This window comes from Nansenia antarctica (genome assembly GCF_963989245.1).
Source record: "Nansenia antarctica genome assembly, chromosome: 4".
NCBI lineage: Eukaryota > Metazoa > Chordata > Actinopteri > Argentiniformes > Microstomatidae > Nansenia > Nansenia antarctica.
In genome coordinates, this window is record NC_137689.1 from 2,648,279 (window position 1) to 2,675,968 (window position 27,690).

General features: G+C 45.9%; 1 protein-coding gene across 1 annotated transcript in view; it reads left to right on the plus strand.

Annotated features, from left to right (window-relative positions):
* The window catches only part of robo3 (roundabout, axon guidance receptor, homolog 3), a gene marked incomplete at its 5' end in the record, with an annotated part of 155,088 nt that extends 136,069 nt beyond the window's left edge, over window positions 1-19,019 (plus strand). The window contains 16 exons of the mRNA XM_080528067.1: window positions 2,914-3,132; window positions 5,572-5,693; window positions 6,218-6,437; window positions 7,312-7,436; window positions 8,364-8,547; window positions 9,110-9,376; window positions 9,850-9,889; window positions 10,365-10,501; window positions 11,469-11,750; window positions 12,734-12,890; window positions 13,558-13,800; window positions 14,323-14,555; window positions 14,930-15,043; window positions 15,480-15,653; window positions 16,567-16,703; window positions 18,948-19,019. Coding sequence (XP_080384193.1) covers window positions 2,914-3,132; window positions 5,572-5,693; window positions 6,218-6,437; window positions 7,312-7,436; window positions 8,364-8,547; window positions 9,110-9,376; window positions 9,850-9,889; window positions 10,365-10,501; window positions 11,469-11,750; window positions 12,734-12,890; window positions 13,558-13,800; window positions 14,323-14,555; window positions 14,930-15,043; window positions 15,480-15,653; window positions 16,567-16,703; window positions 18,948-18,959 — 2,666 coding nt within the window. The 3' untranslated portion in view covers window positions 18,960-19,019. The remainder of the gene's footprint in view (window positions 1-2,913; window positions 3,133-5,571; window positions 5,694-6,217; window positions 6,438-7,311; window positions 7,437-8,363; window positions 8,548-9,109; window positions 9,377-9,849; window positions 9,890-10,364; window positions 10,502-11,468; window positions 11,751-12,733; window positions 12,891-13,557; window positions 13,801-14,322; window positions 14,556-14,929; window positions 15,044-15,479; window positions 15,654-16,566; window positions 16,704-18,947) is intronic.
* Window positions 19,020-27,690: the final 8,671 nt, after the last annotated feature.

Sequence of the window (27,690 nt, forward strand, 5' to 3'; positions counted from 1 at the left end):
GAGAGGAGGAGAGAGAGAGAGAGAAGAGAGAGAGAGAGAGAGAGAGAAGAAGAGAGAGAGAGGGAAGAGAGAGAGAAGAGAGAAGAGAGAGAGAGAAGAGAGAGAGAAGAGAGAGAGAAGAGAGAAGAGAGAGAGAGAAGAGAGAGAGAAGAGATACAAGACCACCAGAGGTCAAGAGAGAGGGCTCATTTGCAGCTCCCTTTGTCAGTTTCCCGTTCACCAGATGTATGATATGACTCTATTATAGAGAGACTGTGTCATCTGCAAGTGATCTTCTCACAGAGGACATTGTCTTAACAAGCTCATTTAACCCCTACACAACAAACAAACAACAACTGTTTGTCAACCCCAGCCCTTCACACAAACACACACACAGCTCCACAGTGTTTGCCAGATGTGGTAGGACGCAGAGAGGGTTAACGTCAAGCGAGAGCTAAGAATAGCTGTTCCTGACATCGCCTCGATCCATCATCCATTCAGGGAATCGCAGTGCGTCAAATCTGGATCTCAAAGCGTCATTGAGCACAGCGGTTCAGCCACTTAAACCTCGCCAAGTCAATTTCCTGTGTGTGTGAATAATACTTTGGCAATAAGAAGAACTCTGATTTGATTCGGAAGGGTTATCCTTCAATATCATTGTCAGAATATTCTCATCATATTCAGAAGTACTGTATCTCAACACCCTCCCTCTCTCTCCCCCTCTCCCTCTCTCCCTGCCCTCTTTCCTATCCCTCTCTCTCCCCTCCCTCCGTCCCTCTCTCTCCCTCCTGCCCCCTCTCTCTCCCTCCATCCCTCTCTCTCCCACCCTCCCTCCCTCCCTCTTTCCTATCCCTCTCTTTCTCTCTCTCCTTCTCTCCTTCCCTCTCTATCTCTCCTTCCCTCTCCCTCTCTCCCTCTCCCTCTCCCCCTCCCTCCCTCTCCCTCCCTCTCCCTCCCTCCCTCCCTCCCATGTTATGAAAAATGAAAAACTATTTTTTTCCGTGCAGCCCCCTCCTCCCCCTAGGTTGATTGGGGTGTCATCAGCTCTGTGTTGAACATTTCCCCCGCCGTGCGTTCGTACGTTTGACCTTTCTTTAACCAGATAAAATCAGTTGGGAACAAATTCTCATTTTCTATGATGATCTGGCCAAGATGCCCCGGCAAGAATAACAACAAACATATGAACAGAAATACTCAGGGTCGACATAGAACAATATATAATACATGCGAACGGCAAAGACAGTGAAGATAAAATAAATAAAAACTAATTCAACTAACCTATGTGTGAAAAGAGAGAGGGGTGTGTGTGTGTGTGTGTGTGTGTGTGTGTGTGTGTGTGTGTGTGTGTGTGTGTGTGTGTGTGTGGAGGGGGGGGGGGGGCAGGCAATCAGCAGGAACAGCAGTCAACTATGACCTGCTGAAGTTTATTTTTGAAAACTGAAAACTGATGGTTTCCATTTAAATGGTTCTGATTCCTTGTTTTTTAAATGTTATTCCCCAGGGAACCATTTACTGAAAAGCACTGATAACACACCCGACATGTGTGTCACGCTGTGTTTGTTTTCAATTACATTATTTACAGAAAATAATGAGAAAAACAAGGTTATATTTTAGGCTTTGACGGGGTAACAGTTCAACTTAGCTCATGACGTATGAAGCAAGTTATATTCTTCAAGAGTCAATGACTATATATATATACATGTAACAATCCCACATTGGCCCTTAGATACCTGCAGACATGACTTTCTTCCCTTTATTAGAGTGTTTGTATCAGAGTTTCTATAAAATGGAAGTGATTCATAGCTTAGAGTCACATTTGAGTAGTGACATTGGTCGGTATAATTATGCAATTTCGTCACACTCCAGGTCGTGCTGTTATACTGAATATCAGCATGGCTGTGATTGGGTCGTAGGTACGAGGCAGTGTAACAGCAGGACCTCCTGTGTGATATTGCTTTTTACAACAGTTCTACAAGGGTCATTTATTAACAGTAATAAGCGATAACAGATTGTGATTTGTTTGTTTATTTAATCATGTATTTGGCTCCGCCAACACAAACAGTTCAGCAACTGAACTTGCTCTTGAACTTCAACTGGACTGTTGCCAAGCAACACAAACATTTTCCGGGACACAGCTTGCTACTTATTTAATTCAGCTCGGTCTTCTCAGCGGAGTCGATATCGATGTTTATGTTTGTCAGACGTAGCCAAGTCTGAGAGCAGTTCAAGGCCTGTGTTGTTAGCCTCACAGTGTTAGCTTCATGTCTGCTGTTATCTATTTTGTCTAGGCATGTCTGGTGTTCATATCACACCTGGAGAAGTATCGAGCCTCCCTTTGTCCTCTGACGACCATTCATAGTTTAACTTGAATGTTATTTGTGGAAATATATCCATCTTTGCGGTGCATAGTTTGTTAGAATCTAATAGACAACGACCATTAATGTAGCCTAGCCTAATGTAGCCTGGTCTAATGTAGCCTAGCCTAATGTAGCCTAGCCTAATTACGGGTAATTTAACATGTAGTTAAAAGTCCCAGAGCTGTTATACTCTGATATATCAGCACTCTCGTCCAATCAAATCACTTGGTCGGAACTAACTGTTTGTATAATCAGCATCAGAATAGCATCAGCATCATGAATAGCATCAGAGTTTTGAATATAATAATAATGAGACATAACAAACTGTGCTGTCTTCCTCCAGCCAATCACTGTGCTCTCTTCCTCCAGCCAATCACTGTGCTCTCTCCCTCCAGCCAATCACTGTGCTCTCTTCCTCCAGCCAATCACTGTTCTCTCTTCCTACAACCAATCACTGTTCTCTCTTCCTACAACCAATCACTGTGCTCTCTCCCTCCAGCCAATCACTGTGCTCTCTCCCTCCAGCCAATCACTGTGCTCTCTTCCTCCAGCCAATCACTGTGCTCTCTCCCTCCAGCCAATCACTGTGCTCTCTCCCTCCAGCCAATCACTGTGCTCTCTCCCTCCAGCCAATCAGCGGGCAGCACCTGGCAGACAGTGGCGGACCTGGTGAGGCTGGAGAAGCACCTGGTCAGCGGCCTGTTCCCCAACACCGTCTACCTGTTCATCGTCCGGGCCGTCAACGCCTACGGCCTGAGTGACCCCAGCCCCATCTCTGAGCCCGTCCGCACGCAAGGTACGTACCTGGGGGGGGGGGGGGGGACAGGTCAGTATCTGGGGGTAGTGGTGGTCTAGTGGATAGTGAGTTGGACTTGTGATCGGAAGGTTGTGAGTTCAAAATCCCGCCTGAAACACCACCACTAGTGTGTCCTTGAGTAAGCTATTTAGCCCTCAGTTACTCCAGGGGGAATGTCCCTGTAATCTGCAATTGTAAATGCCTTTGGATTAAAAGCGTCTGCTAAATGGCAACTTCTAATTCAGATATCTTCCAGCACAACTTTAAAGGTCTAGTATGTAACTTTCTAGTTAAAAGTTTAAAAACCTCCTAATGGAAATGGTCCGGAAAAGGCGTGTGTTCTACCCGACACTCGGTTTGCATACAAACGTGTTGTTATTGCCATGGGTGTTCTAGGGTAGCTGACTCTCACCTCTCTCTGGTGTCCTCTGTGGATCATGTGTGTCTGCAGAAACTAACAGCTGCAAGTCCCTCCCGGGGTGTTATGTTGTTATTAGGGAGGATGATGCTGCTGTGGTTTGGAACTATAACTGGATTCTAGAATTGGAACTAGAAACTGGATTTTAGAATTGGAACTAGAAACTGGATGTTGCCACCTGGCCAGAGGTGGCAGATTTCCAACAGACATACGCCCTGCTCCTTTACAAGAACACAAGGATAACATTCAAGGAACCAAAGCCAAATATTTTTACTCTTGTGTACTTGTACAGTGAGATGTAATAAAAGAGATTCTGATTTAAAGCTTTAAAATGTTGTGACGCATAATAAAACTGTAAGAATGGTATTGATTGGGACCTGCTACGACTGGTGGATTGATGATTCACTTGCTTAGTCAAAGGTATTGATTGTAAGTCGCTTCGGAATAAGGAATAGATAGATAGATAGATAGATAGATAGATAGACAGACAGACAGACAGATACTGCATCCCCTGGTGCCTAGGGAGCAGGTAGAGTAAATTAGTGCTGAATAAATCATCTGTAGGTTACGCTGCCATTCCCCACAGAGAGGGTGAGGCGGGGGGGCAGAGATCAGGGGGGGGGATTGTAAGTAAAATGTGACACGTTCTAATGCTTTGGTCCTCATATCGGCAACCAATCTAAATGTTCACACCAGGGTTTCCGTTAGAAAAATTTGCCGTCGGACATCGTGTCCGGGAAGAATTCGATTTACCGGACAAACGTGATATATTCCGGTCATCATATTAAAATATAATAAAAAAAAAAATTTCCAAAATCTTTTTTTTTTTTTTCCAAATCTAATATAGCTGTTTGTCGCGGTGATTACTGTTGTGTAGCGGCCTATATATGCCATTTAATGTCTATTTCTCATCCGATACGATTAGATGCGAGCTATATAATAATATAACATGATTTGACGCATGCGCGCTATGCCATGCGTCAAATCCAGCGCTGAACGGGTCCAGCGCTGAACGGGCGCCTCACTGGGAACTGAACAGACAGCATCGATCAATGAACGGACTCCACATTACGTTAACTGAAGTTTGTTAAATTGTTTGGGATTAATGTGAGTTTTCTATTTTCTCTTTCCAGTTTTACCCTTTTTTTTATTTTTATCAATAAAACAACGTCATTTCTATAACCAGGGGGGTGTTCCATAGACGTCGCTGGAGGAAAGTCTGGGCTTGTTTTGACAAGTCTCGCGAGATCTATCAAGATATGCCTGGATCTTTTTAAGAGTCTCGCGGGACTTGGCGAAGTAGGCCTAGGTTTTCCTTTGGCGACGTTGATAGAACACCCCCCAGGTCTCGCTGGTTGGGAAGGCATTTCGTTTAGCTGCCTGTCAAATCATACTTAGGGGATAGCCCTGTAAGCTCATACGGGTCTGTATGTCGTCCTGAAAACCGGCTGTTAGATCATATCGCTGAAGTTTGTCTCCATCTTAGTGTAAATGTTGTCCGTTTCGTTTGTTATCCTTGTTATTGTGCGATAAAGTTAAGGCTTTCCGCTTCGGGACACCATTTTCAGCTGGGCACCGGACACACACACACTCGTGCACGCGCGGCACTGCCCGAGAGAGAAGGACCCGCCCCCTTTGGTTAGCCTATAGGCTGGCTGGAGGGGGCGGGTCCTTCTCTCTCGGGCAGTGTCGTGTGTGTGTGTTTGGTGCTCAGCTGAGAATGGTGGCCCAAAGCCAATTTGAATACAAAATGTGAACTTTAGCGAATTGTATTCAAATTGTGCTTAGAGGGAATTATTTTCACCGGACATTTTGTCCGACGAGTTTTCAATTTGTCGGACTTCGACAAATTTTACCGGACAAAGTCCGGGAATTACCGGTTAACGGAAACCCTGGTTCACACTTTTCTTTTGAAACACAAATGCCAGACATGTAAATGTAATGTAGATATACCTCCCTCTCCCTCGCTCCCTCCCTCTCCCTCCCTCCCTCCCTCCCTCTCTCTCTATCTCCCCCCCCAGACGTGAGTCCTACAGGCCAGGGTGTGGACCACAGGCAGGTGCAGAGGGAGTTAGGAGAGGTGGCCGTCCAGCTGCAGGAGCCCGTCACGCTCACCTCCGCCAGCATACAGGTGACCTGGACGGTACGTACCTGGCCTGGGGGAGACAGAACCCTCATCACCCTATAACACGGTAACATGGTCCTCTCTGTTACCTCAGTGGCTAACATAGACCCCCTCTCTCTCTTTCTCTCTCTCTCTCTCTCTCTCTCCATCCCTCTTCATCCCTCTTCCCTTTCTGCTCCTCTCTCCCTCCTTCCCTCTCCCATCTCCCTCTACCACCCTTCTTCTCTGCTTCCCTCCACCTCTCCCCTCTTCCCTCCTCCCTCTGTTCTTCTCTCTCTCTCTATCTCCATCCCTCTTCCCTTTCTGCTCCTCACTCCCTCCCTCTCTCTCCCCCCTCCCTCTCCTCCCATCTCCCTCTACCACCCTTCTTCTCTGCTTCCCTCCACCTCTCCCCTCTTCCCTCCTCCCTCTGTTCTTCTCTCTCTCTCTCTCTCTTTCTCCATCGCTCTTCCCTCTCTGCTCCACCCCCCCTCCCATCTCCCTCTCCCATCTCCCTCCTTCCCATCTCCCTCCCTTCTTCTCTCCCCCCCCCCTCCCTGCAGGTGGACCGTCAGTCCCAGTACATCCAGGGCTACAGGCTGATCTACCGGGCCGGGGGGGGCGGGGCCTGGCAGCTGCAGGAGGTCAAGGCGCCGTCGGAGCGCACCGCCGTCATCTCCGACCTGCTGAAGGGCACCGAGTACGAGATCAAGATCCGCCCCTACTTTGACGAGTTCCAGGGCAAGGACAGCAGGCTGCTGCTGGTCCGCACCCCGGAGGAAGGTAGGAGGGGCCACAGAATCACCAATAATACTTAGGTTAGAACACTGAGGTTAGAACACTGAGGTTAGAACACTGAGGTTAGAACACTGAGGTTAGAATACTGATGTTAGAACACTGAGGTTAGAACACTGGGGTTAGAACACTTAGGTTAGAACACTGGGTTTAGAACACTGAGGTTAGAACACTTAGGTTAGAACACAGAGGTTAGAACACTGAGGTTAGAATACTGAGGTTAGAACACTGAGGTTAGAACACTGAGGTTAGAACACTGAGGTTAGAATACTGAGGTTAGAACACTGAGGTTAGAATACTGAGGTTAGAACACTGAGGTTAGAACACTGAGGTTAGAACACTGAGGTTAGAACACTGAGGTTAGAACACTGAGGTTAGAATACTGAGGTTAGAACACTTAGGTTAGAACACTGAGGTTAGAACACTGAGGTTAGAACACTGAGGTTAGAATACTGAGGTTAGAACACTTAGGTTAGAACACTTAGGTTAGAATACTTAGTAATAATAATACAAAGGTTAGAATTGTTTAGTTGAGGAATGAGGAAGATCGGCACACAGGTTTCTGCTGCAGAAATGTGTTTTTAGGACAATGTTTGGCCGAAACATTAGTTAAAGTGAATGAAAATAATACAATATTTTGGCACAGAAACCAGTGCTCCAACTGGGTCTTATTTTTTTCGTACCCTAAAATTGTAGGGTTACGGTTAACCCTAACCCTATGAACTTTACATTTTCGTTTTTTTTTTTATCCAATTAATTAATTAATTCATTTATTTTTTCTATTTTTAGAGAAAAGGGAAAGGCCCAGTCTAAAAATAGACATCCAAGTCATCGTTGTTGTTTGCTTTCCCCCCCCCTGTAGTCCCCAGCGCCCCCCCCAGAGGCGTCACCGTGGCGACCGTGAAGCTGAGCAACTCCTCCAGCGTGAGCGTGTCCTGGGAGCCCCCCCCCGCAGACATGCAGAATGGACTGATCCAGGAGTACAGAGTGAGTCACAGTGACGCCTGTCAATCAACTAACAATCATCTGTCTGTCTTTCTGTCTTTCTGTCTTTCTCTTTTTCTGTCTGTCTCTCTTCTCTCTCTCTCTCTCTCTCTCTCTCTCTCTCTCTCTCTCTCTCTCTCTCTCTCTCTCTCTCTCTCTCTCTCTCTCTCTCTCTCTGTCTCTCTCTCTGTCTCTCTCTCTGTCTCTCTCTCTCTCTCTCTCTCTCTGTCTCTCTCTCTCTCTGTCTCTCTCTCTCTCTGTCTCTCTCTCTGTCTTTCTCTCTGTCTTTCTCTCTGTCTTTCTTTCTTTCTTCTTCTATCATATTTAATATAAATAAATTATTGGATTTCACAGTCTGCTATTTATGTGATATTTACATAAAACCTGAGACACATGAGAATATGATTATTACCTTGAAATTAGTCTTCAGTCACACAACTGTAGTCACAGCTGTTTGTGTTGAATTATTCAAAGAACTCAAAAGAGTGTTGTTAAACACCCACGCAGATGACACGGCCTTGTGAAACTGTTCTTTTTTTTGAAAACCTTTTATTTAGAAAAATGTTAAAATATTTCATGCGTTGTTGAAAATCAACAACACATCGCTAGTCAACTAACACAGCTTGTTTTGTAATGTAAAGTAGTGGTCTAGTTAACTATAATTAAGGTAGCAGTGAGGATTACTCACCCAATCCATTCCGTCGTTGCAGTGTTTTGGCTTGACTAGCGAGTTTGTGTCGTGATTCCCTGTTCGTAGTTCCCTGTTCCGAAACAAAACTCCAAACATTTTGATTGGCAGCCGACTTGTTCCCCCTTTCACCAGACCGTGTCTCATCTATCTAACCTATCACATCTCTAACGCCAACCCACCATCCTTCCATCTCTCCCCCTCCCCCCATCCCTCCCCCCTCCCTCTCCTCTCTCCTACAGGTGTGGTGCATGGGCAACGCCAACGACAACCAGACGCGCTACCACATCAACAGGACAGTAGAGGGCGCTGTGCTGTCCACGGTGCTGAAGGGGCTGCTGCCAGGCGTGCTCTACCAGGTGGAGGTGGCGGCGGTGACCAGCGCCGGGGTGGGCACCCACAGCCCCCCCGTCTCCATCCTCTTCAGTGAGTCTGGGGGTCAGATGAGAGATGGGATGGAGGGTGTTGTGGATTTCATTGATTCTTAGTAGATTTAGTAGTAATATAAAAGCACAAAGAGCTTAACTCAATCGGCTCAAATGAGGCCTTTTATTAAGCAAGGCTACATGAGCTCAGAGAGAGTAGCAGTGTCAGAAAGCCCCTCCTGTGAGAGGGACACACGCTTATAGAACACTGCCTTATGAGGTCACTACTCTTGGTTAACCAATCATGTGAATCTGCGCAACAAGTTATTGTGCAACAAGTTATTGGCGCTGTCCACAGGCAGACTGAATTGTTAGATACGCCACAGTCATTGGCACATCTCTCACAGGAAGGGAAGGCCTTCCTTAGTGCTCGATTTCCCAGAATGTAGAGAGACAGACTTCAATTCTCAGCATGTTTTATATAAACTACAACAAGGGCAACATCGGCCTCCCTTTGTAGCGGAGAATGGTCTTAACAGATCTTTCTTTCTGTCTTTCTTTTTCTTTTTTTTCTTTCTTTCTTTCCTTCCTTCCATCCCTCCCCTCTTCCTCTCCTCTCCCAGAGTTGCCAGCGGAGCTGCCCATGGTGCCTGGCTCCGGGGGGGAGCGGGGGTCAGAAGGGTCGGAGGGAGAGGGGGATGAGGAGGAGGAGGGCAGCGTGAGCCTGGCAGAGCAGATCAGCGGGGTGGTGAAGCAGCCGGCGTTCATCGCGGGCATCGGCGGTGCATGCTGGGTAATCCTGATGGGCTTCAGCGTGTGGATCTACTGCCGCCGCAAGAAGAGGAAGGAGCTGAGCCACTACACCGCCTCCTTCGCCTACACACCCGCAGGTATGTGCTGAACACTGTTGCTGAAGCATATTGTACGGGGGTGGCTGTGGCACAAGGTCAGCGGTTTTGGCGGTTCGTTCCTCTGGCTGGCCACGTGTCAAGGTGTCCTTGGGCAGGACACTGAACCACCAAATTGCTGACATCAATGACAATGAGCGGGCCGGCACCTTGCATGGTAGCTTGCCGCCGTTGGTGTGTGAATGTGTGTGTGTGAACGTGTGAATGAGAGGCCGTTGTAAAGCGCTTTGGAATAAGGCGCTATAATATAAGTCAGTCCATTTACACACTTTATCAGTTCTCTTTACTAACTTGACTTGTTGTTCATTCACACCGTATCACACCCCACTGTGTGGATTAGGCAGCTTGTAGCCAAATACTACTATCCTACTATACTACTGTAAAGGAAATAGATACTCCTTCCTTCAACCAGACCTTCATGTTAACGTGTCTGTGTTCCTTCCTGTCTGTTGCAGTTGGCTTTCCACACGGAGAGGCCTCTGGACTCAATGGGAGGTGAGGATCACTAGATATATATATTTCTATATATTATATCATAGATATTAGCTCTTTAGAGTATATTACCATTGCACCGAGAACTAGAACAGCCATGCCTGTTTTACCTACTATAAGAGCCGCCTCTGGGGAAAAAGCTGCTACTTACACACAACGACCACTAGAACGCCGTCTTGTAAATTAGCCTGCTTCCTAAACAGAAAAACTGCAACACAGCTTCATACTAGCTTATCCTGATGTGATTTAGAAAATGTAAGGATACTGGGGTGGTAGAACACACATGTCTAGGAAAAGCCATGAAAGGAGGGTCCTGAAATTTGATCGAGTGCGAAGATATAAAACATTTTTACTCACAGCCAAGCACCCATGGCTGTTCTAGTGTTAAAAACAGAGCCATTGATGGAGGTCAGATGTTATGATGGAGGTCAGATGGAGGTCAGATGTGATGGTTGTTGTCATGGTTGCGTGTCTCCAGGCCGGGCGTTCTCGCTGCCAACATGGGTAACTACCCCTGGCTGGCCGACTCCTGGCCCACCTCCAACCTGGTGCACAGCAGCAAGGAGGCCGTCTGCTGCTCCTCCAAACAGGACACGGCCGAGAGGTACTACAACGGTAAGACTCACTACCACGTACATATCACTGTATATAGCTCCTAACTGAGAGGTACTACAACGGTAAGACACGCTACCACCACTACCTACCACACTACCACCTCATATACAGACAAACAAGACACGGCCGAGAGGTACTACAACGGTAAGACACACTACCACCTCCACATTAGATACTGTACATATCACTGTATATAGCCCCTAACTGAGAGATACTACAACGGTAAGACACACTACCACCTCCATCAAACAGGCCCGAAAACATATTTAAACATATTTAAATCTAAAAAACCTCTAAAACCTTCACAAACACTTCTATCAATGTCTTTTATCCATTAAGTATTGTCTTATTGAATGTTTTATCTATTTACTTCTTATATTTGCTTTTATTCATTGTAATTTGTATGTTCTTACTATGCTCCTCTTGCTGTGTTTTAATGCTGTATGTAAACACTTTGAATTGCCCCGGTTGTATGAAATGTGCTGTACAAATAAACCTTGCATTCCATATACAGAGACTAGGGCTGGCTCTACAATTACTTTAACAATTACTTTCATAGTACAGATCTTAACCAATTCCCTCAACAATTATTTTAATTACTTTTAGTGTTAGTATTCATAGCATAGATCTTAATAACCAGTTCCCTCAACAATTATTTTAATTAGTTTTAGTGTAATTGTTGAGGGAACTGCTTATTAAGATCTATGCTATGAATACTAATACTAAAAGTAATTAAAATAATTGTATGGATACTAATATCCATAGTATAGATCTTAATAACCAGTCACAAATACAACTCAATAGAAGGGTCAACATAATGGCAACTGACACTAAACAAAATGGAACTTCCTGACCTTTCAAATGTCAACTGTCACCTCTATCTAACCTTTCAACTGTCACCTCTATAACCTTCCAACTGTCACCTCTATCTAACCTTCCAACTGTCACCTCTCCCTCCTCCAATCAGAAGCGGGCATCTCCAACTACCTGAACCAGACAGAGAAGTACAGCACGGGGGGGTCTACGGAGGGTCCCATCTACAGCACCATCGACCCCACCAGCGACGACCTGCGCAGCTTCAATAGTCCCTACTCCCAGCACGCCACGCCCTACGCCAGCACTCCCATCCTGCCTTGCAGCAGCCAGGGGCCCCACAGCCCCGAGCAGGACGGGGGGGGCCACTGGATCACCCAGCCAGGCCCCTCGGGGGCTCAGTACGCCCAGCCGGACCGCTGCAGACCCGACAACGGTAACAGAACCACCGCTAGGAAGATGTTGTTGATTTAATTGATTCTTATGTAGATATAACATTTAGAATGAACACAGGAGACTCAAGTCAAGCAGCTTTGCAATGCCCTTTGTTGTAGTAATGGTTTACAACAAGGATAGGAAAAAAAAACTCCCCAACACGCACTCAGCAAACATGTTAAATAGATACAACTTCTCCCACCCTCTTCTGCCCCCTACGACCTTGACTCATGACCTACGACCTTTGACTCCACAATATCACCTAAACAGGAAACACCCTTCCTCAATCTGGGAACATTGGGTACACTATTGCTCAATAATAATATGCAAGTAAAGAGAATTCACTTTCTCAGCATTTGATATAAACCACTACAAAGACATTTCAATCTATCATGGACAGGTCTAACATTATTGACACAAATGTGACACGTTCTAGCGTACATCTCGAAAAATGTGAATACATTTCAGCGTTGTTGAAAAGTCAACTAACACAGCTTGTTTTGTGATCCTGCTAACAATGTAAAGTAGTGTTCTAGTTAACTAGGTAACAATGTAAAGTAGTGTTGTAGTTAACTAGGTAACAATGTAAAGTAGTGTTGTAGTTAACTAGGTAACAATGTAAAGTAGTGTTCTAGTTAACTAGGTAACAATGTAAAGTAGTGTTCTAGTTAACTAGGTAACAATGTAAAGTAGTGTTGTAGTTAACTAGGTAACAATGTAAAGTAGTGTTGTAGTTAACTAGGTAGCAGTGGGGGGATTACTCACCCAATCCGTTGCGTTGTTGCAGTATTCTGGCTTGACTAGCGAGTTTGTGTTGTGATTATCAACATCGTTGAAACGTAGTTCCGTGTTTCAAAAGAAAAGTCTGAACATTTTGATTGGTTGCCGACATGCGGACCAAAACACTAGAACGTGTCACAAATATACTGATTCCCCAGTACTAAACCGTCCTCTATGTGTGTGTGTGTGTGTCTCTCTCTACAGGTAAGCCCAAACAGAAGTCCATGGGCAAGGCGGTGAAGACCCCGTCTCTGAGCTGGCCCGAGGCGCTGCCCCCCCCGCCTCCCCCCTCAGCAGAGCTGGTCCAGTGTGAGGAGGAGGAGGAGGAGAGGCTGGACCTGGAGGAGGACATGGAGCTGGGGTGAGCACACACACACACACGCACACACACACACATACACTCACACACACACAAAACTGTTTTTGGTGAGTTTAAGCACGGACCACACATTCTGAGAGTTGTCTCAAGTTAGTTGATCTGAGGGCTTTGAGCTCGGGGACAAGGAAGGTGCTTTCCTGCCTCAGATCAGATCCATCTCTCTGACAGATATGATATGATATATCCATCTCAGTGACAGATAGCCTCCAGCAGACCTGCAGCGTTGTAAGAGGCCTGTGGATGTCTAGAGGGCAGCCTGACTACCACACTGTAGACCAGGAAACCCACACTACACACTATCAGACTACAGACTACAGACACTATCTCCTCCTCTCCTCTCTCTAGCTCTGACCTTCCCTCTCCTCCTCTCCCATCCTCTCCTCTCCTCTCCTCTCCTCTCCTCTCCTCTCCTCTCCTCCCCTCTCCTCTCCTCTCTCTAGCTCTGACCTTCCCTCTCCTCCTCTCCTCTCCTCTCCTCTCCTCTCCTCTCCTCTCCTCTCCTCTCCTCTCCTCTCCTCTCCTCTCCTCTCCTCTCCTCTCCCCTCCTCTCCTCTCCTCTCCCCTCCTCTCCTCTCCTCTCCTCTCCTCTCCTCTCCTCTCCTCCTCTCCCTCTATCTAACCTTCCCTCCTCTCCTCCTCCTCTCCCCAGCTCTGACGTGGAGGTGGAGGAGTGGTGCCCGCCCCTCCCAGAGAGGACGTACCTGATGGAGGGTTGTGAGGAGGGGGGGCCCTGCCCCCCCAGGTGTGATGCCTCCTCCCCCGCCACCTCCTACAGCCACCAGTCCACCGCCACCCTCACCCCCTCCCCCCGGGAGGAGAGCCGGCCCCCCTCCCACGGACACGACAGCCCCCGCCACCCCCACCACCTGGACGGGCAGCAGCAGTTGGCACGGTAACGATCGCCATGGGAACAGTAACAGTCATAAACCCAGGAGCTCAACCTGTAAAATCCTGTATTCAGTTTGGTGTTTTTCTTCCCTTTAAACTGTTATTACACACTCATAACATACAGTTATGTTAACACTAGAACAGCCATGTGAGTAAAACAAATGTATGTCTTTGCACTGGATGACATTTCAGGACCCTCCTTTCATGACTTTTCCTAGATATGTGCGTTCTACCACCCAGTATCCTTACATTTTCAAAACCACATCAGGATAAGCTAGTATGAAGCTATTTTGCAGTTTTTCTGTGTAGGAGGCAGGCTAATTTACAAGAGGCGCCAACTAGTGGTCGTTGTGTGTAAGTAGCAGCTTCCCATTGTAAAGACTATGGCGCTAAGAGTAGGTGAAATAGACACCTATTAAACAGATAAGTGAATAAGTTAGTAGTAAAACAGGGTTACAGTTAGATACAGATGAACACATGGTTGTTGTTGTGGTACTGACTCGCCCTCTCTCTTGTCTGTTCTTAGGAGGTTACCCTGCGGCCCTGTCCCCGTCCCCCGGCCCCCCAGCCCCCCCCTCACCCAGTCAGACCCCAACCTCTCTGCCCAGCAGGACCCCTCCTCCGAGACCTCCACCCCCCACCACCACCCCTCCTCAGAGGCCTCCACCCCCCACCACCACCGCAACGGCTCCGCACACCGCCGAGACCTCACCCAGGGGGCGGCACTGAGCTCTGACAATGTCAGCTCCACCACCCCCGGTGGGTGCTCTACACGACACACATTTTTTATGATTAATCCTTTATTTCACCAGGGTAGTCATATTGAGACAGTAGCCTCTTTTTCAAATGAGCCCTGGCCAAGAAAAGCAGCACTTAGTTAAAAAGAAAGACACCACATACAGTCTAAAAACATACAGTATACAACATAAAACAACAACAGAAACAGACGCATACACACATACACAGATGTACACACAGATATATATACACACACACATATACACACATATACACACACATATACACACAGATACACACATTTACACACAATTCCATGTTATGCTTCAAACAATCCTGTGTACAACACCTGTCTTGTCTTGACATCATAATAACGTTGTGTTTCCTGTTCCCAGTGCGAGCGCGCCCCTCCCTGGACCACACACACACCCCCCCAGGTCAAAGGTCACGCGTGAAGAAGAAGACCTCCAAGAGTGCTGCCTACAGACGGGAGGTCAACCAAGGTGTGTGTGTGTGTGTGTGTGTGTGTGTGTGTGCTTGGGTGTATGTTGGGATATTGTGGATGTTAAGTGCATGTGTGCACTGTGCGTGTTTGCCTATGCCACCTTTAATAGACTTAATTAAGAGCAGTGTGTTCATGGACTCTAGAGCACTTTTCTGACCACAATGTTGTTGGATGCGTAGCTGTGTTTCTCTCTTAGTCTGTACCGTACTGTTGTTGGATCCACTCTATTTATTCCTATTTTTATTCATTATCTACTATGTGTCTCTTTATCCCCCATACTCTTCTAAATCTGGCTGGTGTGAGAAAGTAATTTCCCCTCAGGGATAAATAATAAAGCACTTCAACTTCTTCAGATAAGGATGTCTAGGGTTAGCGTTAGGCTAGCTGTTAGCGGTTAGCTGCTACATCAGTCTGACCCTCCTGTCCCCCGCTCCCTCCAGACCTCCCCCCCCCTCCAGAGCCCCCTCCAGAGGACCAGGCCCTGCGCGGCCCAGCGGGGGCGGCTGAGGCTGGGCTGGGGGCCGGGGAGAGAGAGGCTGGCGGCCTGGCCTCCATGGAGAGGAGGGACCACAGCGCCCCCTACAGGAACGGCCCGGGACAGCGGCGCCAAGAGGGTGAGGAGGACACACACACACACACACACACACACACAGACACACACACACACACACACACACACACACACACACACACACACACACTCACACACACACCCCCCTCATCACAGCACGTATCAGAGCTCCCCCATGTCTCCTCTGAGCTGGTAAAACGGCCTGTAGTCATTGTGCTACTCGGCATGGCTGCGCTGCAGGACACCTCAGAGGAGAAGTGCTGCTGTTACAACTGATTGCTGTCTGTAGAAGGAAGATTGTCCTGCCTGGGTAAACGCTGTCCTTTGTCCTTTCAAACCTTAGAAGCACTCCTCTGTCCAGGGAAAGACTTCCGTTCATTCAATAGAACAGCCATGTCTCTCTCTCTCTCCAAACTTCTGACCCTAACCCTCTATGCTGCCCATCCACTGACCCTAACACCTGACCTCTGACCCTAACACCTGACCCTAACACCTGACCCTCTCACCTGACCCTAACACCTGACCTCTGACCCTAACACCTGACCCTAACACCTGACCCTAACACCTGACCTCTGACCCTAACACCTGACCCTAACACCTGACCTCTGACCCTAACACCTGACCCTAACACCTGACCCTCTCACCTGACCCTAACACCTGACCCTAACACCTGACCCTAACACCTGACCCTAACACCTGACCCTAACACCTGACCCTCACACCTGACCTCTGACCCTAACACCTGACCCTAACACCTGACCCTAACACCTGACCTCTGACCCTAACACCTGACCCTAACACCTGACCTCTGACCCTAACACTTGACCCTAACACCTGACCCTCTCACCTGACCCTAACACCTGACCCTAACACCTGACCCTAACACCTGACCCTCTCACCTGACCCTAACACCTGACCTCTGACCCTAACCTCCTACTCTCTTGCCCCCCCCCCAGACGAGGACCCGGTCTACAAGCCCAGCTACCTGACCCGGGGTCAGATGTCCAGCAACTGCTCCACCACAGGAAGCTCGTCATCGCGAGGCTCCACAGGGTCACGAGGAGGGCCCGGCTCCAACAGGAAACGCAACGAGGTACGAAACAGGAAGTGGTGGTGTTTGACAGGAACATCCACCAGAGCACCAATAATCCTGCAGTCTAATCAGCATCTGGATATGCCACACCTGTCAGGTGGATGGATTATCTCGGCAAAGGAGAAGTGCTCACTAACACAGATTTAAACAAAGTCTTAGGTCTTTGATTTCAACTCGTGAAAAATCGGAGCAAAAACAAAAGTGTATTTGTGTTCAGTCTATGTTCAAACCAGGCAGAAAGCTTTCTCAGTCAGAGCACTGCAAGTTTCTGATGTATAGAATGACAGAAATGCTCTGTACTCAATGCACGTTCACACGCTAGTGTCATACATGTTTGAATAATCATTCACTAGCTGGAAATGCTCAGGAGAAAAGACTACACCTGTCAGAAGGAGATGTGTGTGCTAGATTCACATCTCCTGCCCACTATGGTGTTGTAATCTCTCTCAAACACACGTTAGATTAGAAAGCACACACATACAAGCACACGCTCGTGCATGTCTATCGTTCACATCATATCTTCTCTCTTCGAAGAATACTCACGCACGCATAGACTAAAACACACACACAGAATAAAACACACACAGAATAAAAGCATACAAAAATGTTTTTGTATGTTTTACGTGAACCCAAACCCTCTCCGAACCCCCCTGCACAGTATGGGATCATGTTCAGCCTGCTCACCCACGCCTCCCTCTCTCTCTCTCTCTCCCTCTCTCTCTCTCTCTCCTTCTCTCTCTCTCTCCCTCCCTCCCTCTCTCCCTCCTTCCCTCCCTCTCTCCCTCCCTCCCTCCCCCTCCCTCCCTCCCTCCCTCCCTCCCCCTCCCTCCCTCCCTCCCCCTCCCTCCCTCCTTCCCTCCCTCCTTCCCTCCCTCTCTCTCTCCCCCTCCCTCCCTTCCCCTCCCTCTCTCTCTCCCCCTCCCTCCCTCCCTCCCTCCCTCCCTCTCCCTCTCTCTCTCTCCCTCTCTCTCTCTCTGTGTAATGCACTACTGAGGGTATATTCTCAGTGTGAGTACCTGGTGAAGTGCACTCCCAGTGCGGAGGAAGAGAGACAGAGGCCCTTTTAAGTGGGAACAAGCTGTTCGGTCTGCAGCGAGGAGTTGGGTGTGATGATTCACTCTATCGATGTGTACTGTACTCAGTAACATCTGCCACTGTTGTTCCTGACCTTTGTAACTACTCCCACGGAACACAGAAGTACGTTTATATTTCTCCGCTAGACTAAATCGTTGGTTAACTCTATTCACTACCTAGGTGTAATATTTCAGACTAAGTTCATACTGTGCTAAAGATCTGTTAGGTCTGAGACAAACATTTCACAGTCTGATCATTTGGTCCGCATGTTGGCAACCAATCAAATTGTTCAGAGTTTTATTATGAAACAGAACTATGTTTCAACGTTGTTGAGAATCACGACACAAACTCGCTAATCAAGCCAAAATACTGAAATGCAATGGATTGGGTGAGTAATCCCCACTGCTACCTAGTTAACTAGAACACTACTTTACATTGTCAGCAGGCTCACAAAACAAGCTGTGTTAGTTGACTAGCGATCATGTGTCATTGATTTTCAACAACGTGGAAATGTATTCACATTTTTACATTGTAAATGACCTCTTTTCTAGGTCATTCTACTTTGTCTTAAGCAGAGATCTTAAATGAGAACCAGGGGAAACGCCTCACAGAAGCAAAACACACACACACACACACACACACACACACACACGCATGTTACCTTTCCTCAGACAGAGCTCTTCAAAGGTTAGGGTTAGGTTGTGTATGGAGAGGCTGGACTTGGCTACTCCCTAGTAGATGTGTTTTGTGTTGCTCTTTGCTTCTCCATTTAACGCTCGATTCCCCTGACAATTAGGAAGTCATGTCGTCCATGAAGGACAAACTAGAGGCAATAAGGGGGTGGACCAGCGTTTAGTTTAGACTGAGGCGAATCAAGTTTTTGCCCCGTTTTAGGACAGTAATTAGCCACAGTGTGTGTTTTCTCCTTCTATTTAAAGGGCACCTCCTTTGGGTAAAATTAGAATTATTTGTTGCTTATTCAGTTTGAAGCTGTTTCTGGGGCTGTATTTTGAAAAGGATGACATCTTCTAAGAGAATTATAATCTATTTTAATGTTGTTTAATGTTCTTCCACCCTATTATGCAGTAAACTGTGTTTCACAGAGAAAAGCATCAACCTTTTTTGTTGTTTGTTCTAATTCACGTGTTTTGTTTGTTTGTGTCTATTCAGGAAATGAGATAAGTGGCACAGGAAGTCTCTTCACAAACACCTTCTTCACTTGACGTTCCTTTGATGCCTCCAGTCTCGTTCGTTGCGTTGATGCAAACAGCTGAAAGAGGAAAGGAAAAGGAGGATATCAGGAGCTCTGTCTGCCTCCATGAGAAAGACCAACAGACTTTCATCTTGTTGAAATCATTACGATTATTTATGACACAGGCTTGTCTCAGACTCATTTGTAAATAGCCATGTCTGTACTGTACTTTTTACGTGGGCTCTGGATACAGGGAAAGAAAAGATATATTGTATTTATAAGGAGAAGACAAATGTAAAAGGAAAAGGCCCATTATTATAAAAAAAACAAAGTTCATCTTCATCTTGAATGTGCCAACCTCTTTTTTGTAGAAACGTATACCTTCGGAAAAATGGAAAAAACATAAATAATATTGCACTCTCTTGTTGTGACGGAGAAAAACAACGGAAAAATACGAAGCACAATGTCGTGCGTCTGTCGGGCAGTCGGTCGGACAGCCAAACACTGCGGGGGTCCTCGTCCTCCTCAGACGCCTCTCTGCCTGTCGTGTCTTTGAGTCCCTGCGGCCCCGGGTCCTTCAGAATGTCTTTCTTTTCTACGTCTCTTCTTCTTTGGTTTTCTTTGTTGTTTTTCTACAGAGGAAGAAGCTTCTCGCGGCGCGTGTGGAAGGACGGACGCTGTAAAGGATTGTCACGCTGTCACTTCTCTGAAGGAGTGATGCTGCGGTTGTGTGATAAGCTCGTTGCGTTATTCTGTTCAAAAAACCAAAATGACCTGTTCTGTCTGACTAACTTTTTGCTAGTCTTGTTGTTTTGTAAAAATACAATAAAATACATTTGTTGAACTATAAGACTGCTTACTACTTTAAGTGTTCATCTATAGTATAGTATGATATATTATGATGTAATATAGTAAGCGTCACAAAAGAAAACATAGTATAGTATGACTACATCATATACTATATCATACTATACTATGTTCTTTTTTTCTTTTTTTGTGATGCTTACTACATCATAATATACTATATCCCATTGTTAGAAATGTGTGTCCATGTGCTTTTGTATTACAATAAAGGAACACATTTATTACGGTAAGTGAAAAAAAAGAGCATAGGTATAGCTGTTCTTTTTCCCCATTTTTTTCACTTCATTATTTGTTTCCTTATTATGATAGTATGACATAGTATAGTATGATATATTATTATCATACTATCATAATAAGGACAAAAATAATGAAGTGGAAAAAATGGGAAAAAAAGAACATAGTATACTATGCTCTTTCTTTTCCATTTTTTCCACTTTTTTGTTTTTGTTTTATTGTGATACAAAAGCACATGGACATATTCTAAATGTGTGTCCATGTGCTTTTGTATTACAATAAAGGGAAAAAATAGGAAAAAATAACATATATATGTTATATAGGATACAGAGGGAAACCTAGGATACAGAGAGAAACCTAGGATATAAAGAGAAACCTAGGATATAAAGGGAAACCTAGGATATAAAGAGAAACCTAGGATATAAAGGGAAACCTAGGATACAAAGAGAAACCTAGGATATAAAGGGAAACCTAGGATATAAAGGGAAACCTAGGATATAAAGAGAAACCAAGGATATAAAGAGAAACCAAGGATATAAAGAGAAACCAAGGATATAAAGAGAAACCAAGGATATAAAGGGAAACCTAGGATATAAAGGGAAACCTAGGATATATAGAGAAACCTAGGATATAAAGAGAAACCTAGGATATAAAGGGAAACCTAGGATATAAAGGGAAACCTAGGATATAAAGAGAAACCTAGGATATAAAGAGAAACCTAGGATAGAGAGAAACCTGGTATATAAAGAGAAACCTAGGATATAAAGAGAAACCTAGGATAGAGAGAAACCTGGTATATAAAGAGAAACCTAGGATATAAAGGGAAACCTGGGATATAAAGGGAAACCTGGGATATAAAGGGAAACCTGGGATATAAAGGGAAACCTAGGATATAAAGGGAAACCTAGGATATAAAGGGAAACCTGGGATATAAAGGGAAACCTGGGATATAAAGGGAAACCTGGGATATAAAGGGAAACCTGGGATATAAAGGGAAACCTGGGATTTAAAGGGAAACCTAGGATATAAAGAGAAACCTAGGATATAAAGAGAAACCTAGGATATAAAGGGAAACCTAGGATATAAAGAGAAACCTAGGATAGAGAGAGAATGAACGAATGGACTTAGGATAGGGTAACCCCAATCCTTTTGACGCATACTATACTATATCATATTATGAATGTATGTCCATGTGCTTTTGTATTACAAAAAAAAACTGAAAAATCAAAATCCTGTGGTGTGAGGTGTGTTAAGAGTCAATTCTCTTCAATTGTGCAATCAACTCTCAACTCTCAACCTGCTCGGAAAATGGGCGTGGGGAACGACAGATTCCGGACTCTCTAGTCTCGTTCCCCAAGCCAGAAATCTCGCGTGAACCCATCCTTTTAATATTGCCTTTAAATTACAAAATAATTAAATTAAGATTATATAATGCTTAAAGCACTTTGAGCCGCAACGTTTGCAGGAAAAGCGCTATACAAATAAAGTTATTATTATCTAACGTAGTACCCTGACTGACCTGTACGAGACAACCATGTGCGACAGGGCAAATAAAGTGCAGAAAAACGAAAAGAAGAAGTCAGCTCGCTTCTTGATTGGCGAGCAGGGTTGCCAGATGGGAATGACATTTTCCACCCTAACCACAGTCTAAAACCGCTAATTCCACCAAACAATCTGGCAACCCTATGATTTCTGGTCGGAAGTATTGAACGCATTTCACATTTACGATTGCCGGCCACGCCCATTTTCCGAGCAGGTTGCCAGGAGAGTTGATTGCACAATTGAAGAGAAGTGACTCTTAACACACCTCACACCCCAGGATTTTGTTATAGGAAAATGTTAAGATCCATCTGATAACCGGGCGTTTTCTGTTGTTTTCAGACATCCGAAAATCGCTGAAAATCCTTATGTGTGTACCCCGCTTTAGTATGATAATACTAAACCCCTCCAAAAAAGTTTGGAAATACTTTTTTTGTTGATTATTTTCCCCCTTTAATAATACAATTGGTATTGTATTTTATATCGTTGGAAAGCCTGATTAGTCACCTTTACAACGAGGTACAACTTGTAAGGATCATGCATTCGTGGAATGAGCAACACAGCTAAATGTGTGGGTAGTGGGCCAAAAATAGTTGCTGATACATTAGATGCTGATACATTAGAATAAACCAGATGCCGATACATTAGAATGTGACACAATTGTGTTGTAGCCAACGTTAAAACATTCGATTCAACCAATCATCATCCAGCCCTTCCTTCATCAAATCAGGCAGATGACATCACATACAAAGTCCTGTTGATCTCCAGGGCTGGAGGTACAAACTTTTTAAACTTTTACTTCAGGGGTGAGCTAGTCCTTTAACCCCCCGTTGCCTCTCCTTCAACTGGGAGGAGAAGAAACACTGTGAGCTTAGTAGAAGTCATGTCTCCCTCTCTCCCTCCTAATGCCTCAGACACAGACGGGTCACAGCACGGTTCACCTGGGTGCGTCTGCACGGAGAAGCATGAAATTGCCAGCGTGAGGAGGGCCTGTGGTAGCCCTGAGCTCTGAGAGGCAGGAATAACACTCAGCCCACTTGAGACTGGGGACAGCGTGCAGCGGCACTACAAGCACAGATAAAACCGCCCAGGGAGGGTTTATAACATCGTGGAACACCGCAGCAGTGAAGTGAAAAGGAGCACAGTGTTGCTAATGCTCCACATAGCCTGCTGTTTTTTTTTACCTTCGAGCACAACAGTTTGTTGTTGTTGTTGTTGTTGTGGAGATGACAGATGCACAGAGAGAGAGGAGAGGAGCCGTTCCTGGATGCAGGAGGTAAATTGAAATGAACGTTGTTGATTGGAAGATTACCAGAATACCTGAGGCATTTCAATGGATGTCTTCCTGGAAGTGAAAATACCACCGCTCATCCGTGATCAGTCTTAGCTGAGGTGCTGGAACTGAAGAGTATCAATAGGACCCCAATTGAAATAAGCCAGTGGCTTTCTTGGGTTTTTATCCTGTTAGTTGACCTTGTATGTAATATGTACTTTCATGTACCTACTTCTGCAAATCTTCTAATAAAGTATTCAATCAATCAATCAATAGAGTGCCAAAAAACAGCATCCGCACACTCAAATCTCAAAAAGTAGTTTATTGCGCGAGTTTTCGGTCATGGACGCCTGAAGAAGGTCTATGATCGAAAGCTTTTTTTTGCACTCTAATGTCTTTCACACTGGTTACAGTGTTATCAGGTTGGAGTACAAGTCAGGTCACATCATAACAACAAGTTTCATTCAGGAAGCAAGCTGATTGATAACATGACACAGGTGACACATCTTTTGAGCCAAAACATCATCACACTCATCTCTCTGTAGAAAGCCGCTACACAGTAGCTCAAAGCAACACACACAAAGACACCTAGACCAACTGTACAACCAAGCGCTCAATTTCAAGAAAGCCTTCAGCAGTACAAGCACCACCGCCCCCTAAACCCCTGCCCGATCACCCGTGCTGAGATCGCCGCCTCTACGAGGATGCAGCGGTCACGCTACTCAGTCACAACTTTTCAGCTCAGGAGTCTTGGCACTCCGGTGGTGGAACGAGTTTCCCAACTGTTGTCAGGACTGCAGAGTCACTACCTGTCTTCTGTCAGGACTGCAGAGTCACTACTTATCTTCTGTCAGGACTGCAGAGTCTCTACCTATCTGCTGTCAGGACTGCAGAGTCTCTACCTATCTGCTGTCAGGACTGCAGAGTCACTACCTATCTGCTGTCAGGACTGCAGAGTCACTACTTATCTTCCAGACTGAAGACTCACGCCCCCCCCACCATCCCTCTGTACTGTCCCTCCTAAAGACCTCTTCATCTCCACTACCTCTCATCCCACAAAATCCCCCTATCTCCCTACATCCTTGTCTTCCCCCTCTCCACCTTTTATTAGCAGACGCTTTTACTCCAAAGCCATTTACAATTACGAATTACAGGGACATTCCCCCTCGAGTAACTGAGGGCTAAGTGCCTTACTCAAGGGCACACTAGTGGTGGTGTTTCAGGTGGGATTTGAACTCACAACCTTCTAAATCACCAGTCCAACTCACTATCCACTAGACCACCACTACCCCATCACCACCTACTCTTTTCTCCCCCTCTCCACCCACCTCTCCCCCTCTCGACCCACCTCTTCTCTCCTCCTCTCCCCCCCCTCCCTCCTCCCCTCCCCCTCCCTCCTCCAGTGTAACCCTGTCCGCATAAATCACACCAGTCATTCATTAGGCCAGAGTGTCACGGCAGAAACGCCCACTGGGGCAATAGAAAGAGGGACAGTCTGTGAGAGAAAGAGAGATGGAGGGAGGAGGAGGAGGGATGGAGGGAGGAGGAGGGATGGAGGGAGGAGGAGGAGGAGGGATGGGTAATTTAAACCCCTGTCCCGTTCCAGAAATGGCACACTCACATTTCCATGTTAATTGCACAGCGAGGAGATGGATGGTCTTGACTTTTGGCCAGATGGGGTGATGCGTGCAGACAGAGCCTCAGATAAAGCCATCCATATTCATCCATATTCAAGAGGTTATAGAGCTAGATAGAGATATGGCAGGCTGTCTGGGAAACCACAACAGAGACTGCCATCTACTTAATAATAATAATTCACTATATTTATAAAGCGCTTTTCAGGGACTCAAATGACTTATTCTGCCAACAGTTGACCTCGGCCTAAACGAAAGCCATAACGTTTTTTTTAAATGCAGGTATGTTTATAGAACTGTATTACTCTTTTAAGGAAATATTCACAGTATCAATTATCTCCTTGACAACGACTGAGACTTTACTTCACTTTTCACATCAGGGTTAAACGCATCATTATCCTGGAACAAAACAACCCCCCTGAGTCAACTGAATCCACTATCAGTCTGCTAAACGTTCAGTAGGAGGTTAGTCTAAAAGTCTAGTGCTTTGAGTTGCATTTCATGTACGAAAGGCGCTATATAAATAAAGTTGTACTTACTTACTAAAAAAGCAGAGGATGAGACGAGAGGAAATGAGGAGTAAAGAGCAGAGAAGAGGCAGATGGAGGAGCTGTCAGAGGGAGACTTCTGTCTACTCTGGCCTTGACCAGGTCTGGCTCACTGACCACCAGAAGACTTGTTCTCATGGGGGTCTGGTCTCTCTGTTCACTCTGCTCACACAACGCACAGGAAACACCACCACCAAGCCAGAGACCATCACCATAGCCTTGGGAATGTGTGTGTTGGCTGATGACAGACATGGCATGGAGTGGATATGGATTACAATGTGTGTTACGTCCATAGTGTGTGTGTGTGTGTGTGTTTGTTACCTGTGTTTCTCCCAGGTGATTGCCCTTCCTCCCCACCTATCGCCATGGTGACGTCCTGATTGAGCACACCTGTGCTGTCAATCGCTCAATTAAGGACAAAGCCCTAACGTGAGAATATTATCATGATCAGTCACAGAAATGGTGTAAAAAGGGTCATGTTTTAATGGCCAGCCCTCATACCTACACACAGAAACACTGAATCAACAAAACCTCCACTAATAACAATAAACCAAACAGGCATCTCCCGCTACCTCAATACTCTACGGCAGGGCAGATCAGGAAACAACAGAAGCAGACCAATACTCACCTTCCCGCCTCACCAAGCAAAGAACCAAAGAAATGAACATGGGCGAAACAAACCAAAACCCACCACAACAAAGGCAAAAAATAGGTCCAACCAAAACTACTCATCAACCAACACAAAACAAAAAGGTAGGCGTTGTGAAAAGGGCGACCAAACATTTCCCCAGGCTGCAGGTTTGTGAAGGGCTTGGAGGTCACCGGGAGGTCATCAGCCACAGGTGCGTCCCATCAGCCAATCAGCAGGAGCATCACATCCATGGCCCCGCCCCCTCAGACACACCACCTCAACAGAGCAAAGGTGACACGTTCAAATGTTTTGGTCCTCATGTCGGCAACCAATCAAAACGTTCAGACTTTTCTTCTGAAACACGGAACTACGTTTCAACGTTGTTGAGAATCACAACACAAACTCGCTAGTCAAGCCAAAACACTGCAACAACGCAATGGATTGGGTGAGTAATCCCCACTGCTACCTAGTTAACTAGAACACTACTTTACATTGTTAGCAGGCTCACAAAACAAGCTGTGTTAGGGTGTGTTCTCACTAGAGCATTTGCTTCACTTGGAATCGGAGTTTAGGATAAAATTTGCTTTGCTCTGCGTCGTTTGGAGCTGTGAGAACGCTCATTCGAAGTCGCTCCCGGAGCAAACAACCAACGCATGCTCCGCTTGAAAAGGGTGGTTTCGCTCTGGTTAGAAACGACGCACCGAGGCTGTCCATAGGAAAACAACAGCGCATGCGTGTTGATCTGGATAAGAGCGGGATGAACGGGCAATTTTCAATTTCTCTGACCAATCAACTACCACGTCTGTTGCTTCGTTTACATGAAGGGCTGTGAGAACGCAAATCAGAGAAATAATTTATGCAACAATGTTGCAAACTCATCCACTTGCTCCGGGTCCTGATTCGGACTTTCATGTGAGAACATGACCTAAGATCCTTGATGCTGTCTGGCTGTAGGATCTTTGTCTAGACATTATTCTATTCTACACAATACAACTACTGTCCTTACTATATCATAGGAGTCATGGGAATCTCCCTAGCGAAGGTCACAAGCTCTGTTTGCGTGGTTGGACCCTCTCTTGCCTGGGGGAGCCTGATGCTAGCACGAACCCCGACACAAGACCTTCTCTGCAGGAGGTTTACAGCCATGCTAAGGAGAGTCATGAGCCCTGGCCTCCAACCAGACTGTCCAACAGTCACACAGGAGGCTGACGCAGTTGAGCGTGTACAAATCCACATCAACATGTCAACACCCCTGGCCCTTCCCCTAGGACAACACGCTAACCATTTGCACGATGTTCCACCCTTAATATGAATTATATAATAATAAGAATAATAAATTAGACTTATATAGCGCTTTTCTAGACACTGAAAGATGCTTTACAAACTGAAAAGATCGAGTAGAAATAATAAAAAGAAACAAAAGGTAAATAAAAGAAAGTATAGGCGCCTAATTAAGGTAGTGCTGGGGACACATGGGAAGGGGAGGGGGGGAGAGGGTTAACTGGTGAAGGTGAGCTATATGCGCAACATAATATGAACAATACAAATAAAAAGGATGCTCATTCAACATACTGTAGTAGGCTTTCATGAAGGGTAATCTCTCCTCTGGAGAGTTATATTAGTATGACCAGACAGACTCACTGCATGATCTTGTTCTCCTTACCATACATGATATTTTTAAAATAAAAAATAGTATATAAAGTATTATGGGGGAAAGAGTGGACACACCATAGAAGGGTGAGACAGCAGGGTGGTGTGTGTTTCTGGGAGAGCTCTGGCCTGGCTAATGTGGGTCACTGGATCACTGACAAGACTAGAATAAACATGTTGTTTGGCATATGTCTAACCCCCTGTGTGTGTGTGTGTGTGTGTGTGTGTGTGTGTGTGTGTGTGTGTGTGTGTGTGTGTGTGTGTGTGTGTGTGTGTGTGTGTGCGCGTGCGTGCGCTCATGTGTGCATGTGTGTGTCACATGAACTACTATCCTTGCATTAAGATGGA